The following is a 17,929-nucleotide window of genomic DNA, read 5'->3' on the forward strand; positions in this document are numbered from 1 at the left end:
AGGGCTACGTGAATCACATGGCGTAACCCAGCCAGCAGCCACTACTTCTCCACAAGCAAGTCTAAAACAGTTTTTATAATCCTAGACTCCCTCCTGCTACCACCCTCACAACCGGAAACCTCATTGCCTACAGTTCCACAAGGGGGAGGACTGGATTCGTTCCTAAACACTCCACCCACAACTCCCAGCCCCGGGTGGGGTCGTTCCGGGGTCGCAGTGGGTAGGCAATCAACTGTTCAATAAGACAGAGTAGGGCGAACGGTCCTTCCCTGCAAGAGGCCGCTAAGCACAGGGTCAAAGGGCGCATGCGTACGTGCTACGCAGCCGCAGAGTTTACAGCCAAGGAAGCACCTTCAGGGTCCAGCCCGAGCGCAGCTCCGGCCTCTCGGTGGCCGCACCCGAAGCTCCGCCCACCTCCCCACCCCGCCCCCGGCGGAAGCGGAAACGACGCTCTCACCGCTCCTAGTGCCCTCTCGCCGGCGCCGGAAGCCGCGCTCCTCCACCTTCTTCTTCCTCGGTCTCCTGTCACTATGGCCTTGGCTGTCCTGAGGGTCCTGGAGCCCTTCCCGACGGAGATGCCCCCGTTGGCAGTGCTGCTGCCGCCCGGGGGCCCGTGGCCCGCCGCGGGGCCGGGCCTGGTGCTGGCCCTGCGGCCTGCCGGGGAGAGCCCCGCCGGGCCGGCCTTGCTAGTGGCCGCCCAGGAGGGGCCGGCAGCGGGCACCGAGGAGCAGGGCCCCGGGCCTCCGCCGCTGCTGGTTAGCCGAGCGCTGCTGCGGCTCTTGGCGCTGGACTCGGGGGCCTGGGTGCGGGCGCGGCCAGTGCGGCGCCCCCCGGCGCTAGGCTGGGCGCTGCTCGGCACCTCGTCTGGGCCGGGCCTCGGGCCGCGGGTCGGGCCGCTGCTAGTGAGGCGCGGAGAAGCCTTGCCAGCCCCGGGACCGCGGGTGCTGGAGACGCGGCCGGCCTTGCAAGGGTTACTGGGCCCCGGGACTCGGCTGGCAGTGACCGAGCTCCGCGGGGGGACCAAACTGGGCCTGGAGACTGGAGACAGCAGCCGGCCCCGACCCCCGCCCGTGGTGTCCTCCTTCGCGGCTCCGGCCAAGGTCCGGCAACTCCGGGGGATTCTGGGAGGGAGTGGAGATTCACTGCGGGTGAGCAGGACATGCCTCCGAGGCCTGGGCCTCTTCCAGGGCGAATGGGTGTGGGTGTCTCGGACCGGAGAGACGACTTCCAAACCGCACTTGGCCACAGTGCAGGTCGTAGAACCTCGCTGGAACCTCTTCGAGAGGCTGGGGCCTGGGTCCGGGCAGCTGGGAGAGACCCTCGCTGACGGACTGGCCCTTGTGCCCGCCACCCTAGCTTTTAATCTCGGCTGTGACCCTCTGGAAGTGGGCGAGCTCAGAATTCAGGTAGGATACAGCACCCGGGTCAGGCATGTTTCCTTTGACCATTCCCCTACCCACCCCCATCTTTACTGAAGGGAGGGAAAATGAGCAGGCTTCCTACACCCATAAACAGTTACTATTTGGGAAACCCACAGGCGAGTTCTCCCCTGCCCTATAGCATCGCTAGGAGTCGGAATCCGCTCGATGAGAGTGAGTGAATCGATGGAGCTACTGGATTTATGTCCCTTACTCCTTAGGATCCTTGGGCTTTTCACTTAACGGATGGTAGCCTAATGCCTTCGTCATCAGTGCAGACCTCCATCGTGTGGTGGGCTGTGGGCAGGGAGTTCATCTGTGCAGGTGGAAGGTGAGATTTCACCATCAGACTGCCTGGCAGGAATATGAAACGATTCCTATCAAACCAGTTTGCCAAATCACTGGGATGTCCTTGATGTGAATGGGCACGGCAGTTAAGCACCCAGGTGCCAATCAAAAGATTGCCAATTCAGACCCACCTGGTGGCTCCTCCTCGAGACAAAGACCCGGCCATCGGCTCTTTAGAAAACCCCATGGCCAGTTCTGTTCTAGCATATGAGTGGCCAAAAAGTGGATGTCCACTCAGCAGTGTCCAGAGCCACTCACTGTGGTGCCAGGTAGTATGCAGAAGAGGAGAAATCGCGGTGCCTTCACTCATGTTTACCCTGCCTTGAAATTCCTCTTCTAACCCAGCGATTCTCAACCTGTGGGTCGAGACCCCTTTGGGGGTGGAACGACCCATTCACAGGGGTCGTCCGATTCATAACAGTAGCAAAATGACAGTTATGAAAATAGTTTTATGGTTGGGGGTCACCACCACATGAGGAACTGTATTAAAGGGTCAAGGCATTAGGAAGGATGAGAACCGCTGTTATAACCGACTCTATGAAAATCCTTGCTGTCCAGGCCCATCTAAGTGCCGGCTTCCTTCTTTAAAAAATCTTGCACTTCCTCTCCACCATGCTCTGAAGAGGCTTTTCCGCCTCCTGTAGCATTTTGTAACTTTCTCGGGGATTTGTTTTGTTCTGCGCCTGGTTAAAATGCTGTCATAGGGCCCATCCCCAGGTTATGCACTGGGAATTCCTTGAATAGAAGGGCTCTCCCCTTTGGTGCCTGGCATTTCATTTGGGCATTTCATACATGAACAAATTCTAGTGTCTGTTGTGAAAGAACCTACTTGACAGCAGTTCCACGTATTTGGGGGGGCAACCTTCGACTAAGGTATGATTATGCATCTGTACGCCCCGTTCAGGACTGCGCTGCCAGCAGGCCATTTGCAGCTGTTCAGAAGAAAGTTAAACCGAAATAAAATCTAAACTTCAATGCTTTGATTGCTTTAGTCATGCCCCTAGCCCGGTCCCATGATGGCGGAGGTTCTGCCAGACAATGCCTTGTAGTGGACACACGCTGTGAGGGAGAGAAGATGCACAGGCGTGGAGCAGGGGGGATGTTTCCTTTGAGCTGAGGGAAAACTTCTGGAGTAGTTAGACAAGCTCTGTCAGCTGAGCCAGCCTATGCAGCTTTGGGGAGATCCTGAATTCAGATAGGTCCCACTTCATGCGGATCCCAGTGGCTGCCTGGTGTCATGCAAGGACTTGTGAGAATTAAATGGCTCTCCTATTTCACTGGCCCTGGGTCAACTTAAAGATCTTCACAAACGGCTCATCTTTTGGGGTGGGAGGTGAGGGGGGTGCCACATTTTGGAGCCCGCATCAGAACATGAGCTGCTCACTGGAGGGAGACGTTTCTATGCCATGGGATTGCATTCTGGGGGAGCTCGGCTGCCCCCTGTGGCGGGCGAATGAGGGCTGGAGGAGACACACTGGCTCTGACGAGCCAGAGCAGAGCTGGACTCTTGGGGATGCTGTAATAAGGTGGTTGTCTCTCCACCAGAGGTACTTGGATGGCTCCCGCACCCCTGAAGGTAAAGGAAGTTGCTCAGTGCTGCCTGCACCTCCGTTTGCCAAAGAACTACACATCGAAATTGTGTCTTCTCCCCACTACTGCACGGATGGGAATTATGACCGTGTCCTCTATCGGCACTTTGAGACACCTAGGTTAGCTGCCTCCCCGCTTCAGGAGGACTGCCTCCCACCCTCATCGCTCTCCTGTCCCATGCCTTAGATCCCAGTCCATAGAACTTCTGATGAAGCCATATTTTAGGAAGCGTGCCTGGGAGCCTCTTGGTGGGCTGTCAGACACTAGGACTCTGGTTAATGAATTTGGACAGTCTAAGCTTAAGATCCAAGTGGATCCCCCAAGGAGCTGAGATTCTGGTTTTGATCTTCCTTTCTAGCCCCTTAGTCATTTCCTCCAGCTCATTCTAGGCCTGACTTGTTCTCTGGAGATTTCAGGGCGGGAGGAAGCCCCTAAGAAGTAGCGGGCAGGCTGTAGGTGGGCTTGGGGGGAGGGAGGGCCTCCCCCAAGGGAGGGGCTGTGTCAGCTGACTAGGGCTGCTGCTGTGTTGCAGGGTAGTCCAGGAAGGGGGTGTTCTGTGTGTGGCAACAGCTGGACACGTGGAGGTCCTGGAAGGAAGCCCAGAGAAACTGCCCAGGTACGCAGCTTACTCCCATCCGGCCCTCACCCTGCAGCCCTTGTCTGGGTGCCTCGGAGTTGTGTACAGTGGTTGTGCAGATGAACTTGCCTGGTGGTTGTGTCCGTTTTGTCAGGGGGGGAAGGCGCGTGCTGTCTTCAGAGTCTCAAACCAGTCACATGCCTGAAACAAGGTCCACCACATGCTGACCGGGAAGTGCTGGTTGTTGCCCGGGGCGCCCAGCTAAAGTGAAGCTTGATGCCAAATGACCCAGCGTAAAGGCTGGCTAACTGTGCCACGCAAGAGCCATGTGCGGCTGGATCGGCACACACATGTGGCTCTGAAGGAAAACTGACATGTTTTAGGGTAGGATTCAGATAATGGTGAGTTCATTTCTTTGTACAAATATATGTATGGCTCTTGAGTAATTTTGAAATTGTTGTGAGGGACAGGACTGGCTCTTTGTCTCAAAAGTTTGCCAACCGGACCAAGACCACGATATGATCCCCTCCTTTCTGATCAATCGCAGCCACAGTAAGTGTTCCTGCCAGGGCTCAGACCATTTAAGGAGACCTCTTAATTGATGGAGCAATAGGCTGCTCTGTCGTCCTACCTGCCAAAGAGGCTGCTGTCCCTGAAAAGGCTTCTCTCTTCCCTTATCCCCAGCGGAGAATGGGGGAGAACATAACCAAGCCAAGGACCCAAACCAGGGATCCTGCTGGGGTGACTCTGACCACAGGGGTCCCCTGTAAAGTGGGGAGGCAAAGAATGAAGGGACTGCCTTGGCCCTTAGGCAAAGGGGGTATATCCTAACCAGGGTGCATAAGCTGTGGACAAGTTATGTGGGCCAAACCCACCAGGCACTGTGGGAGAAAGATGCAGCTATCTGCTCTGATAAAGATTTAAAGTCTCAGAAACCCTGTGTAGGATCCCTATGAGTCAGAAGTGACTTGTTGTCCATGGGTTTGGTTTGGCTTTGGGTTTATAGCTAACCAGCCCCTCTAGTCTGGACTGAGTCTCTATAGCAATTTACTCGGAGAGGGGACACAGTAACCCAGCTTTCAGGGGAAGCTCAAGTGAGGTGGGACTGGGCCCACCTGCTGGGACTTGGCCACATGAGCCTTCCTGACCAAGGACTGGGGCTTTGCCCACATGGGTCCTCTGCCAAGAGAGGCCCTGTCGGAGCCCCTGTGTGAGCCTCAGGCAACATTCACAACTTGGTTTTCTCATCCTCTGGCCAAGACCCAGTCTCCCCATCTCAGGACTGGGGTGCCTAGATGCAGGGCCCCCTGTGGCCCCACTTAGCGCTCCATGGTACCTCACGTTCACAACCGAGGCCCGGCGGAAGATGTCAGGTTGGTGCTTAGCCATCAAACTTAGGAGCCAGCTTTCAGAAGGGACCCTATCGACTGCCCACCCTGTGCCCTGTGAAGGAAACACAGCCCTTCCCAGCCAATTCTGGTTTGGGCCTCTGCCAGCCCCACAGAGTTGCTGCCGCCTCCGGCTCCTTCCCTGGGGCGACCTGAGAAGAGCAGGGCCGGCCAGGTTGGAAGACAGAGAGAGAGAGAGTCCAGAGAGGTTCTAGCCTCTGCCTCCGATCTGCTGAGGCAGGATCAGAATGAGGCTGGGGCCCATGAAGTAGCTCGATTTTTTTTTTTTCCCAAAGGAAAATGCCCTTTTTATATTTCTAATAGGTAATTTTATCTTTTTAAACATTGTGAATTGGGTCAAGATTTAAAGAGCAGATCTGTTTTCCGTTCAGTAACCCACACACATTTCTTCTCACCTCACCGATTGCAGTCCCCACAATGAAAGAGTAAAGTAGCCTACTTCCTCCCTGCGTCTCCTGTGCCCATTCGCCCTCTCCTAAAGAGACGTCCCTTTAAGGAAAAAGGAACGTCAAGGTAGAGGTAACATACCATCGAGTTCATCCCATAAAAGCGTGCGATTTGATGGGCTTTCCCACATTCACAAGACTGCAACCGTCCGCGGTCTAAATTCTAAAGGCACCTCATTTCCCGACAAGCCCACTGGCAGCTGCTCCCCACTGCCCACAGCCCCCGCACCCATGACTGCGTTCGTGGACGGGTTGGCTCACCCCGGGGATGCCATTTGGATAAAATCCTGCACTGTGTGAGAAATGTTGATTTGGAAAAGCTTCACAGGTAACTTTAGTGTGCGGCCCAGACAGAACGATCCGTCATTAGCTGTCGTCAGTAGGTAGCTGTGTGCTGTTAGGTTTTGTGGATGATCAGATACAAGGAAGCTTTGCCTTCTGACGTTGGGCCTTCTGGGGTGGGGGGGCGGTGTGGGAGCAGGAGAACAATTCTGCAGCCGGTGGAAGTGATCAAATGGCCATGTGTGTGGCAGGGCTCTCTCCCGTGGGAGTGGGTGGGTGGCCGCTCGTCCAGAAGCCCTGCTCCCAGGGCCCTCTGGTGGAGGGTGCTGAAGGGCAGGCAGAGCTCTGCCCCTCAGCGTGTGTGTGCACCTTCATGTGTGGTGTTTCTGAGTGTAGCCCCACCGTCAGAGCTCCCTGTTTGAGACAACTGCCTTGATTCCAGGAGGTGGGAACACAGGACAGAGGGTCCACTGGGCCTCTTTCCTGCAGGTGGCGGGAGCTGTTCTTTAAGGTGAAGAAGACCATTGGAGATGCCCCGGAAGAGCCAGCCAGTGCCTACTTGGCTGACACCACCCATACCTCCTTGTACCTGGTGAGACCCCTTGGGATAGGAGTACACGGGGAAGGTGCTAGAAGCATCTTTCCTTCTAAGCTTCCTCCCGCCTGTCACAGGTGGGCACCACCCTGAGCACAGTGCCAGGGCTGCCTTCAGGAGAAAACCCTCCCTGGAGCAGCTTGTCCCCCCCAGGCCTGGAGGCCCTGGTGGCTGAGCTCTGCGCCGCCCTGAAGCCTCGCCTCCAGCCAGGGTGAGTGAGGCCGCAGCCCCAAGGTGAGGCAAGCCTGCGCCGGCATCCCCAGAGGTGGCATCGCACAGACCCGTGTTTCCCAGTGCTTCTGGCCAGAGTGGAGTAGGGAGGGCCCCCCTCAAACTGGAGTGCCCGGGCAGCCAACCCGTGTCCCGACATTATTGGTCCAAGTGTAAAGACAGACACACCCCCTCCCCTCAATTTTCTCTCCATGCAATCGAGACTGCCATCGCAGCCAAGGCTTCCTAAAGGCACGGGGAGGGGCGCGGGAGTTCTGCGCTGGCTGCTGCATCAGCCTCCTGCCCCCCTGCAGGAGCCCCTCCCTGTGTGGAAGTGGTCGTGGCTGGGCAAGGGCTGCCGAGGGGGAGCCAACAGGGTTTGCCTGCTAGCTCCCAGGGTCCCCATGGAATTGGGGCACTAACGTCCTGGCTGGTGGTGGAGACGGGTGTCCCCTGGTTGCAGGGGTGCCCTGCTAACAGGAAGTAGCAGTGTCCTCCTGAAGGGTCCCCCAGCCAGCGGGAAGAGCACCGCAGTCGCTGCCGCCTGTAGCCGCCTGGGCCTCCACCTGCTGAAGGTGAGGGTACCGGGGGAGCAGAGCCGACTCCTTCCCCCTGGCAGATGCTCTCCCTTTTTCCGTCTGTCCATCCATCCCTCTCCATGAGCCAGGCCCTAACTCCTTAGCCCCATGGGTCAGGCATATTCCCAGGATGCTCAGCTACGCAGAAGTGCTTTCAAGGGGAAAGATGCTTCCTGGCAATTCAGGAATCCAGGGAATAGCACTAGGGTCTCTGGGATGTAGGGGTGGGACTTGGCCAGTGTCACCCTCTCCTAACTTAACTCCTGGCCTTCAAAAAATAGCCCGAGTCTTCAGATGCATTCTCCCCCCACCCCTGTCCCCATCCCGGTCCCGCCACCTGCCCTTGCTCATGTGCTCACAGGCCCGTGGGTTCCCTCCCAGGTGCCCTGCTCCAGCCTCTGTGCAGACAGCAGTGGGGCTGTGGAGACCAGGCTGCAGGCCACCTTCTCTCGGGCCCGACGCTGCCGGCCCGCAGTCCTGCTCCTGACGGCTGTGGACCTTCTGGGCCGGGACCGTGAGGGGCTAGGTGAGGACGCCCGCGTGGTGGGGACACTGCGCCATCTCCTGCTCGACGAGGACCCCCTGGCCAGGTACTCGGAGCCAGCCTGCCTGCAGGGGGGCCCTGCTCTGCCTTCTCTCCAGCCTTGAGTTCTCTCTTTCCCACAACCCCTCCCGCAGCAGCTTCTCAGCATCTCTGCCCACTTGCCTGCCCTTCGTCCCACACTGAACTGAAGGCTTTGGGGCGTCCTGGGAAACCCTCCCTCACTGCCATCCAGCCCCTGCTGAGGCACAGCGACTCTATAGAACAGGGTAGAACTGCCCTTAGGAGTTTCCGAGACTCAACATTTACGGGAGTATGAAGCCTCGTCTTTCTCTCACGGAGTGGCTGGTAGTTCTGAACTGCTGATCTTTCAGATCGCAGCCCAACGTGTAACCAGTAGACAGCTACCAGGGCTCCTTGGCAAGCACTAGCTTAACAAACAAACATAAAAAAACGTTGAGGGTGGGGGCAGGTTCCCTGGTCAAGGTGCCTCCAGGACCCTCCTCAGGACCCTCTGGGCTGTTTGTCCCAATCCTGTCCCAGTGTCCACCTCTGCTTGCCTGCCGTCTGTACCAACCTCAGGACAGGGCAGTGCTCAGGAGGGAGCTGCCCACTGCGCCGTCAGTGCCCACTTTCCTTCCCTGCAGCTGCCCTCCCCTGCTGGTGGTGGCCACCACCAGCCGGGCCCAGGACCTGCCTGCTGATGTGCAGACAGCATTTCCTCAGGAGCTGGAGGTGCCCGTGCTGTCCGAGGTCCAGCGGCTCCACGTCCTGCAGGCCCTCACTGCCCACCTCCCCCTGGGCCAGGAGGTGAACTTGGCCCAGCTGGCACGGCGATGTGCTGTGAGTAGTGGGAGGATACTGGGGTCCACCTTCCTCCTTCCCCAGAGATTCTCACCTACCAGCCCCTGCCCATCTGTCCTTTCCTCTGGTGTCCTAGGGCTTCGTGGTGGGGGACCTCTATGCCCTCCTGACCCACAGCAGCCGTGCAGCCTGTGCCAGGATCAAGAACTCGGGGTGAGGTGTAGTATTAAATAAAATTGTCTCTGGGGGGTGAGGTGCCAGCCCCACCTGGTACTAGAACTCACTGGTTCAGTAATACTACTACTGGGTTCAGTAATGCACAATTGTACGGTTGAGATATATAAGTATTATATTAAAGTCATCGAGAGCATGAGAGATAATACAATAATACAGTCAGGCATGATACATAGCAACGTTGCTCACCTCAGCCCAGCTTGGTGGTCCACGTGGAGAGAGGGGGAAGGGAAGGAGGGAAAGGGAACAAGGGAGAGGGGAGTGACCAGGGAGAGAGCGGCAAGGAGCTCAGGGTCAGAGTGAGTCAGAGAGAGATCTATAGTGCTGGCTCACACCTATATACCTTCTGGGGGCAAGCCAGCCCACTAATTACAGGTAGAGACATACGTCACAGGGAAGGGTTGCACTATAGGCTACACAGCAATGAGAGGGTGGTCTAGGGGGTGGTCTCTGGGTCTCCATAGGAACCCTTATCAGTAGGGTGCAAACCCCACCTAGAGGAACCAAGCTAATGGTCCCAAGCTTCAGAGAGAAGTAGGCCATTGTCTCCAGCAGCAGGGAGCAGGCCCAGCCCTGCTGTGGGATGAGACAGCAGTCTGGCAGCAAGTGTCTGACTTCTCCCCACAGTGAGGAGGCTTGGGGTCAAGAGGGGAAGAGAGGAGGACCCAGGGGCCCGGGCAGAGGAGGAAGGAGGAGGGTGTAGGCCTGGCAAGGGCCTCCAGAGGGCCTCCTGGGTTTCTCCCCGCAGGCTGGCCGGTGGCTGGAGCGAGGAAGATGAGGGTGACCTGTGTGCGGCTGGCTTCCCCCTCCTGGCGGAGGACTTCCGGCAGGCACTAGAGCAGCTGCAGGAAGCACACTCCCAAGCCGTGGGCGCCCCCAAGGTAGAGACTGGGGCCCATCGAGGTGGGGCAGGAGCATCCCTGCCAGGCAATCCCCAACCACGCTCCTCGCCTCCTAGATCCCCTCTGTGTCCTGGCAGGATGTGGGGGGGCTGCAGGAGGCGAAGAGGGAGATTCTGGAGACCATCCAGCTGCCCCTGGAGCACCCGGAGCTACTGAGCCTGGGCCTCCGGCGCTCGGGCCTCCTGCTCTATGGGCCCCCCGGCACCGGCAAGACCCTGCTGGCCAAGGCTGTGGCCACGGAGTGCAGTCTCACCTTCCTCAGGTGGCTGAGGGGCTGGAAGGGCTGGGGCAGGGGCTGGGGCTGGGGCAAGCCTCCCCCCTCACCGCCTCTCGTGGCACTTTGTGCAGTGTGAAGGGGCCAGAGCTGATCAACATGTACGTGGGCCAGAGCGAGGAGAATGTGCGGGAAGGTGAGCACGCACGCAGCGGGGGGCGGCCCTCCTGCCTTCTCAAGCCCGCCACCTCCCCGAGCCCAGGCTGCTCTTGGTGGCTCTGGGCCTCCTTTCCACGGGTCGGATTCCTGGTCAAGGAGGCCTAACCCAGAGTGCTGACCATGAACAGTCACAGTTCGGCTCCCTTCCTCCTCTGCCCTGCCCCTCTGAGCTCCCTCTGTCCCTGCTCAGTGTTCGCTAGGGCCAGAGCCGCAGCCCCCTGCGTTATCTTCTTTGATGAGCTGGACTCGCTGGCCCCAAGCCGGGGGCGAAGTGGAGATTCTGGAGGAGTGATGGACAGGTGGGGTCCGAGTAGGAGTGGAGTCCGGGATCTTGAGTGGGCGGGAGAGGGATATTGCAGTTGACCCGAGCCCCCATCCCTGAGCCACCCGCTACAAGTTCTCGCCCTTCCAGCTCTCAGTGTTCAAGAGCAAACCCACTGTCTCTGAGTGGGTTGTCTCACGGTGACCCTATGTACGGTTTCCAAAGCTGGAACTCGCCCTGAGCAGCTGGTGGTTTGAGCCACCAACCTGTGGGTTAGCAGTCCGACACTCATCTGGCAGCGCTACTGGGGTGGGGGGCTCCTTTCAGATGGTGTAGTGGAGGCTATAAGTGGGGCAGTGGAGGTGGCTGGGGTGTGGGAGGCACAGAGCGTGGCTGAACAGAGAGCACTGCTGAGGAGCCCAGCAAGGAGAGGCACACAGAGGGACAGCCTGGGAGTGGACCAAGGCTCTCCAGGCTTCTCTTCCTCCTGTCCAGGGTGGTGTCCCAGCTCCTGGCTGAGCTGGACGGGCTTCACAGCACTCAGGACGTGTTTGTGATTGGGGCCACCAACAGGCCAGACCTCTTGGACCTTGCCCTGCTGCGGCCTGGCAGGTGGGCACCTCACACCTCTCCCTTACACGGGCCCGCCCCTGGGCCCCCACACTATACTTTCCCCACCCTCTTGGCTGGGCTCAGTTGGCACTGACGCCCCTGGCCCCCTGGGGGAGGAGGCAGTGACCGTCCCTTCTGCTCTCCTGAAAGGTTTGACAAACTGGTGTTTGTGGGGGTGAGCGAGGACCGGGCCTCCCAGCTGCGGGTCCTGAGCGCCATCACACGCAAGTATGCCCCATGAGAGAGCCTCCCCAAGGGCTGGCCAGTGGGCCAGCCATGACTTCTGAGAGAGAAAGGGCTATGTCCTGTATCATGGCGCCCTCCTGGTCCCCTGCCCCCAGGTTCCAGCTGGAGCCCGCTGTGAGCCTAGTGAGCGTGCTGGACCGCTGCCCACCCCAGCTGACAGGCGCCGACCTCTACTCCCTCTGCTCTGACGCCATGACTGCTGCCCTCAAACGCAGGGTTCGTGACCTGGAGGAAGGTGAGCCCCTCGGCAGAAGTCACCTGGGTCGAGGCCCGGGACTATTGACAACAGAGAGGTGCTGGTCAGGGAGGGCGTTCCCCCAGGACTCTCCCTGCCTACGCACACACAGACCTGTCCCTCAGCTGGAATAGGGACCCTGGCCCTGACTCGCTCCTGTCACTCCCCAGGGCGGGAGCCGGGGAGCCCCGGCCTGCAGCTCACCATGGAGGACCTGCTGCAGGCCGCTGCAGGGCTGCAGCCCTCTGTCAGCGAGCAGGAGCTGCTCAGGTACAAGCGTATCCAGCGCAAGTTTGCTGCCTGCTAGGGTGCCTGCATCCTGGCTCCCACCCACGTGGCTAGGGGCGCCTCGGTTTCCCTCACAGACCTGCAAAGGAGGAAGGGACTCTTCCTCAGGCTGCTGCCCACCCACCTGAAGGCAGGTCCCCCTAGGCCTCAGGCCTGTCCCTTCTTCCAAGCCAGCTGCTCAGGGAGCCGGGCCCAGGCCCGGGTTTGGGGGATTAGCCAGAAAATAAAGTGGCTGAAAACCAAGTACATGCTGCCCTCTGCTGGTGCCGTTTGTTGAAAGCTCGCGTGGCGCAGAGCCAAGGGTGGGAGGAGTACACCCTAGGGGCAGGCTGGGGTGGGTACAGGGGAGCCCCATCTTTCCCACAGAAGCACAAAACACAAGGCTGGCCATGGGGCCGAAAAGGCACAGACTCTATTGTGTCAGCTTTCCAACAGCCTGAAGCCAGACCGCTGCCCGCAGCTGCAGTCGGCCCCTCCTCACTCCCCAGTATCCGCAGAGCTGGTGGGTGCCCGCATCTGCGGCCAACCCAGCAGCACCTGGGCAGCGGCCTGGAAGCTGCGCTGCCCTCAGTCTGTCCTCTTGAGCACATGGATGAAGTAGCAGGGAACGGTGGCCTGGCCTGGCTTGTAAGGCTTGAAGTCCCCCAGGACGCTGTGCTGGCACTTGCCCCCAAAGGCTTCCCGAAGCAACTCCGTGAAGGACGTCAGGCAGTGCGGGTAGTAGGAGAGCCGGAACTTGCTGCAAAAGGACCCAGGAGGTCGTGGGGTGGGATAGCAGGCAGCACCCCTCCCCACACACGCCTGCCTAACCACATGGCTACCTCAGGCCAGCAGCCCCGTCCTCGCCTGCCCCGGGCACTTGCACCGTGTAGTCCAGGGTCACCATGTGGGCCTTGTTGTTGACGGTCAGCACGGACGTCGTGATGTCCTTGGTCAGGTCACTCTGCAGACCACAGTGCAGGCCGGGCTAGGTTAGCTCCGCAGCCCACGCACTCTGGGCCCAGGCTCACAGCTCCGTGGGTGCGCCCTCACCTTATAGTAGATGTTCTTCCCTGGTGGCGCACAGCCCGTGCTGAGGATGTGGTCGTAGTTGCGGTGGTCGATGACCAGCAGGCCCCCTGGTCGCACCATGCTCGCGATGTTCTTCAGCGCCAACCGGTGTTCGCTCTGGTCCCCTGAGCTCCAGGCAGGGGCGGAGAGGTCTGTCTGCTCAGCCTTCCTGCCCCGTCTCCTGCCCCGTGCCCCCTCCCAGGACAATGACCACGTCCCAGACCCCACATGCTCTCACCTTTGCAGTCTGGCAAGTGGGCAAAACTGTTCCCAAGGCAAATGACTGCATCAAAGCCTCCCCCTGGCGGCTGGGGCACATCTTTGTCGAGAGTCACCCAGTTGGCTTCTTCGATGACTGGGAGGCAGAAACGATGAAGGAGGGGCCGAGGAGTAAGAAGATTCCCTTGAGACCTCGTCACCACCTCCACCGAGTGCCATCCTGCCTCAGTTTCCTTTTCAAAACAGGGTTCCCCGTTCCTCCAGGGGGAGAGGCACATCACAGACAGTGGAGGGTGAGGAGGGGAGAGGAGGACTCTGGGCTTAGAGGTGCAGGGGAGGGGCAGGACACTGACCCCTCACCCCTCTCGTAGTGCCTCAGCCTCCCTCCATCAGGGAAAACAACACAAGTCCTTCCTCTGACTGTTCTGTCCTAGGGCTTGGGTGGGTGGATGGGTGGGATCTCACCCAAAGACTAACTCAAGGAGTCTGGGGCAGAGAGAGCCATGTCCCCCGTGGCCAGGCTGGGGGAACTGAGCTAGGGAAGGCTGGTTGGCCCAACATACCCCACTTGTCGAAGGCAGGCTCGTGGCGCCGGTCCCAGCGCTCTTTGAGCGCATACTTGAGCATCTTGTCACTGGCGTCCACGCTGGTCATGCTGAAGCCCTCCTCCACCAGCATGATGGAGTCCACCCTGGCAGGGCCGGGGAGGAGAGCCGAAAGGGGCAGTCAGGGGGCCTGAGAGGAGGAGGAGGCCCTGTGTCCACCCGACCCCTCTGCCTCCTAGCAGGGCAGAGTCCAATGTGGTTCTGTGTCCAGGCCTTCAATGACTCACACATCTGCTTATCACCTGAGTAGCCACCTTTTTTTTTAAATGATCTATTCAGATCTTGTTGGTGTAAGGAGTTACACATGGGGCTGCCAACCTCAAGGTCCCCAGTTCAAGCCCACCAGCTGCTCTGAGGGAGAAAGTGGAGGCTTTCTGCTCCCACCATGATTTACAGTCTCAGAAACCCACTCTGAGCCCGAGTCCACTGGAGGGCAGTGAGTTGTGTTCACATCCAGGCACTCCCCGGATGGGATAAGCAACCCTGTGAGCTAGAAGGTGGTGCCCCCACTATAGCCAAGGGCCAACAGCCCTGAGGAAGCTTAACTAACTCCCGGCCAGAGGCAGTGTAACGGCACACAGGCCAGATGGTCGCCATGGCCTCTCCACCACCTTCTCCGAGGCTTGCTGGGTCCGTTTCAAAAGGGGGATACCACTACCGACCGCATGGGGTTTGGGGAGAACGATTGATAAAAACAACGTGTCGGAAACTCAGGGCGCAGCTTTTGGCACGGGCTGAAGTTGAACCAACGTTAACTGTTAACATTGCCCAAGGCCAACCAACACGCCGGGATGAGCGCTGGGGTTAGGATCGAACTTGGCGCCCTCCATGGGCGGTCTCCCGCCGCGCCCTCCCTTGCCGCGTCCTCCCTTCTCGCCCCCTCCTCCCCTCGGCCTCCTGCTGCCTTGCCCACCCGGTCCTGCCCAGGCAGGCACCCAGCTGGCCCTGGCGGCCGCCTGCCCGCCTCCTCGCGCGCGGCTGGGGCGGGCGGCGGAGCTGCCCCGACGGCCCGGCCCGCACCCCGACCAGCCAAGGGGCTCACCCGGTGCCGCAGGCCACGTCCAGCACCCGCCGGCAGCCGTGCTGGCGCAGCAGCCCGAGCAGCCAGGCCTTGTACTCGGCCGTGCGGCTGCGGGTGTCCCCGATGTAGAGCTGCCACACGCGCGCGGCCTCCCCGTCGGCGTACTGGTCCGGGAGCCCCTCGGCCGCCACCCCCAGGGAGCGGGTGCGGTACACGCTGTCCGCCATCCTGCGCCGCCCGCGCCGCGCGCCCGGCCCCCGCGCCACTTATAGCGCGGCCGCCGCCCCGGCCCGCCAATGGCAGGTGAGTGCGGGGAGCCGCCCCTGCTGGGCCCGCGGCCCGCGGCCCGCCCTGCGCTCTCCCACGGTGGGGAAGGACCCTCTGCCAGCACGCCAGAGCGTCCCGGAGAGGGGCACCCACGAGAATGGCCGCTGCACCCGCACGCAGGCTGCAGAGAACGTGAAGGAAGTCCAGAGCGCTCGTCAGTCCTGAGCGCCCGGGCAGAGGGAATGGGACCCGTCAACCCCCACCCCCACCCACCCAAGGAAGCTATTAGTCTGAAGAAGAAATATTCCGCCGCAGGGGGGCTAGAAACAGAGAGGACAGGACAAACGAGGCTGGGCAGTCTACCCAAGGCCAGGTGCGCAGAGCCCTGACCCAAGCAGCTCTCGGCCCTCCTGGAGGAGGGCGCGCCTCTGCAGTTTGGGCATGGGGGACGGGCAAGGTTTTCCCAGAGCCGCCTGAGGGGGAGTCTGGGGCCCTTCTTCCACCCCCACCAATTCATTGGTTTTTCACGTGGATGCCCACCGGCAGTCAGGACTAGGGGTGATGGGTGCCCTTGTTCACTGGCACCACGTGTCTTGGGTGGTTCGGTTCGGTTGCAGTAAGCCAACCCTTCCTCCCCATAGCAGTAGGTTTCTGAGGCTTCTCTCCAGACTGCAAGATCCCAGGCTGAGGGGAATTCCGCAAGACCCCACCCAGTAAAGCAGGAGACACTGACTCCAGAGAGAACGAGCTATGGACTTTAGAACAAAGGAGACACCCTTCCACCTAACCCCCCTTAAAGATGTTTAGAATCGTGCAGCCAGAGGAACCCCAAAGATGATGCAATTTTATGCCTGCTTAACTTTCTATTTTCAGTATGGGGACGGTCTTAATGGGATCGGTCCATGCCCAAATGTAAACAATGGGCGCCAACATAACAAAGACTGTGACCCTGCACACCTATGGGTCCCAGGCAGCAACCTCAGAAAGGCACTAGCTGGGTATTGTAAGTCAAGCCAGCGCCATGCTCTGACCAGAACATTCTAGAGGAAACCCACCCGTCCCTCCAATGTTAGGAGAGAACAAAATCAGTGGTGGTAAAAGAATGACCCTATAATTTAGGGGTAGCAGCCGTGTGCTGTGAGCTCCCGTGAAAGCGGTGGGAGTGCCGTTTCCTTTAAGTCTGAAACCTCTCCTGGAAAGCACGCCTTTCTTGTGCCGGCGCTTTACTTCAAGTCCACCTGAGGTCTATTTTGCCCATGATCAGGAGCTGGCTGTTATTGTATTGTTAGGTGTTCCAACGCATGGCGGCCTTCTGTCCGACTGCAGGCAACGTGGCCCCGCCGGCGCTCACAGTCCTCCGCATGTTTGCTGTGGGCTCCAGCCCATGTTGGCAGCCGCTGCGACAGTCCACCTCTTTGAAAAGTGATTGAGGATTTCGTGGTGAAGTGGTGTTAGCATTTAAATCCCATAACCATTCTGTCATAAGAAAGGAAAATGTAATGGGAAAGGACCCAAAATTTAAAATAAACATATTGTTTGTCATTTAATTTTGTCATGTTGGAGTTCTGAAAATGCACTGGAAGGAAACGGAAGACTGATGATACATTGGAGTACTACAAAGATAAAGAAAGCGTTTCTTTATTACCTGCACGTGGGTTAATGGAACATAAGAGATTTGAGAAGCTGGCTATGGAGGGCAACTCGCAAGGTTTTCCTCTTACTTTGGTTTTGTTGGGGAGAGGAATGCCAGGGTGGGCACGAGGGTCACTTCTCACTCTCTCATTGCGTCTGAGCTTGTCCGAGGACCCAATGGCAATGAAAACGACCAGCTTCATCTCATTAACAGGCTATAAGATCTGCCAGTATCTTTCTCTCTTTCTATCTCTCTCTCTGTCTTCCTAATGAGACGTAGACAAGTGTGAAACTGAGAGAACTTGTCTTCAGCCATCTACTCTTTGAAGAGACACGCCTAAACCCTTGGATATATAAACTGGAAACTTAGTAGCAATGCTTTTCGACTTACCCTTGCATGTTACACATTTGCAAAAAGACTCTAGTTTGGAATATGCATGCAACTGGACACATCCCAAGGCAGCTCCTCTCTGAGGACCAGGAAGGGATCACACAGTAAGCAGCGCACGCATGTGCGTAGGGTGTCCACTAGACAGGGGCACCAGCCGCTCCAAAGCAAAGACCCCACAATGGCAGGCAGACAGGACACAAAGAGAAGCCAGTGGTAGCACACTGAATGAAAGCGATCAAGTTTGCAGACACTGACAGCTTGCGGGCTTCTCATTTTGGACCAATCAGGCATAAGGCGACATTCCGTTCCCTCTCCTCAACCATTACATCATGCACCAGCAGCACGATGTCCACGTGACTCGTGATTACCAGCATGGCTTCGGATGCAATTGTACCTCCTGTCCAAGGACTCTCTGCGTGAGTCTCGGCAGTGGTCGAAGAAGGATGCAGCGTCAAAGGGTGCAGAGCAAGTGTGCAAGTCTCTGAGCTTTATTTCGAGACTTGTGGAGACCTGCCCGCCAACAAACATTGTACGTACCACAGCAAGTGAAATTATTTCCGACGGCCTTGTCAATACTATTTTTGCTATCTCGGATCCAAAGAACAAAATTATGTTCCGTGTCAACTTTTTTTACATACTCATTTTCAACTAGAAATTTTTGTGTAGCATCCAAATTTGAATTGTACTTTTTTTTGGAATTGTACTTATTTTATAAATTTTCTTCCCCCCCAAAA

The 17,929-nt window shown here is 58.4% G+C and overlaps 2 protein-coding genes across 4 annotated transcripts; one reads left to right on the forward strand and one right to left on the reverse strand.

Moving 5' to 3' along the window:
- The first annotated feature begins 476 nt into the window (after positions 1-476).
- PEX6 (peroxisomal biogenesis factor 6) lies at positions 477-12,256 on the forward strand. Of its 2 annotated transcripts, none has more exons than XM_004710771.2 (17): positions 477-1,406; positions 3,312-3,475; positions 3,889-3,972; positions 6,560-6,662; positions 6,743-6,876; positions 7,339-7,450; positions 7,835-8,043; positions 8,642-8,837; positions 8,935-9,011; positions 9,781-9,913; positions 9,991-10,196; positions 10,283-10,344; positions 10,558-10,666; positions 11,125-11,241; positions 11,392-11,469; positions 11,583-11,722; positions 11,893-12,256. In XM_004710771.2, the coding sequence occupies exons 1-17, from the start codon at positions 531-533 to the stop codon at positions 12,027-12,029; spliced, it is 2,937 nt and encodes a 978-aa protein (XP_004710828.1). In that variant the 5' UTR covers positions 477-530; the 3' UTR covers positions 12,030-12,256. The 2 variants fall into 2 exon arrangements, with proteins under 2 accessions (XP_004710828.1, XP_045150804.1); XM_045294869.1 differs by having other exon boundaries at positions 10,012-10,196.
- Positions 12,257-12,394: 138 nt separating this feature from the next.
- On the reverse strand, positions 12,395-15,132 carry GNMT (glycine N-methyltransferase). Of its 2 annotated transcripts, none has more exons than XM_004710769.3 (6): positions 14,927-15,132; positions 13,843-13,970; positions 13,299-13,415; positions 13,043-13,185; positions 12,832-12,953; positions 12,395-12,749 (listed from the first exon to the last, which is right to left on the reverse strand). In XM_004710769.3, exons 1-6 carry the CDS (start codon positions 15,130-15,132, stop codon positions 12,578-12,580), a joined length of 888 nt encoding a protein of 295 aa, XP_004710826.1. In that variant the 3' UTR covers positions 12,395-12,577. The 2 variants fall into 2 exon arrangements, with proteins under 2 accessions (XP_004710826.1, XP_045150805.1); XM_045294870.1 differs by having other exon boundaries at positions 13,043-13,212.
- Positions 15,133-17,929: the final 2,797 nt, after the last annotated feature.

This window comes from Echinops telfairi, unplaced genomic scaffold, assembly GCF_000313985.2.
Source record: "Echinops telfairi isolate 266 unplaced genomic scaffold, ASM31398v2 ScPeMD7_3533;HRSCAF=4204_1, whole genome shotgun sequence".
NCBI lineage: Eukaryota > Metazoa > Chordata > Mammalia > Afrosoricida > Tenrecidae > Echinops > Echinops telfairi.

Coding starts and splice junctions, on each gene's coding strand:
- PEX6 (XM_004710771.2), top strand. CDS start 531: ATGGCCTTGGCTGTCCTGAGGGTCCTGGAGCCCTTCCCGACGGAGATG. Junction 6,877..7,338: donor AAGCCTCGCCTCCAGCCAGG/GTGAGTGAGGCC, acceptor CCCTGGTTGCAG/GGGTGCCCTGCTAACAGGAA. Junction 11,470..11,582: donor CTGAGCGCCATCACACGCAA/GTATGCCCCATG, acceptor CCCTGCCCCCAG/GTTCCAGCTGGAGCCCGCTG.
- GNMT (XM_045294870.1), bottom strand. CDS start 15,132: ATGGCGGACAGCGTGTACCGCACCCGCTCCCTGGGGGTGGCGGCCGAG. Junction 13,416..13,842: donor GCCTGCCTTCGACAAGTGGG/GTATGTTGGGCC, acceptor TCTGCCTCCCAG/TCATCGAAGAAGCCAACTGG. Junction 12,954..13,042: donor GGAAGAACATCTACTATAAG/GTGAGGGCGCAC, acceptor TGTGGTCTGCAG/AGTGACCTGACCAAGGACAT.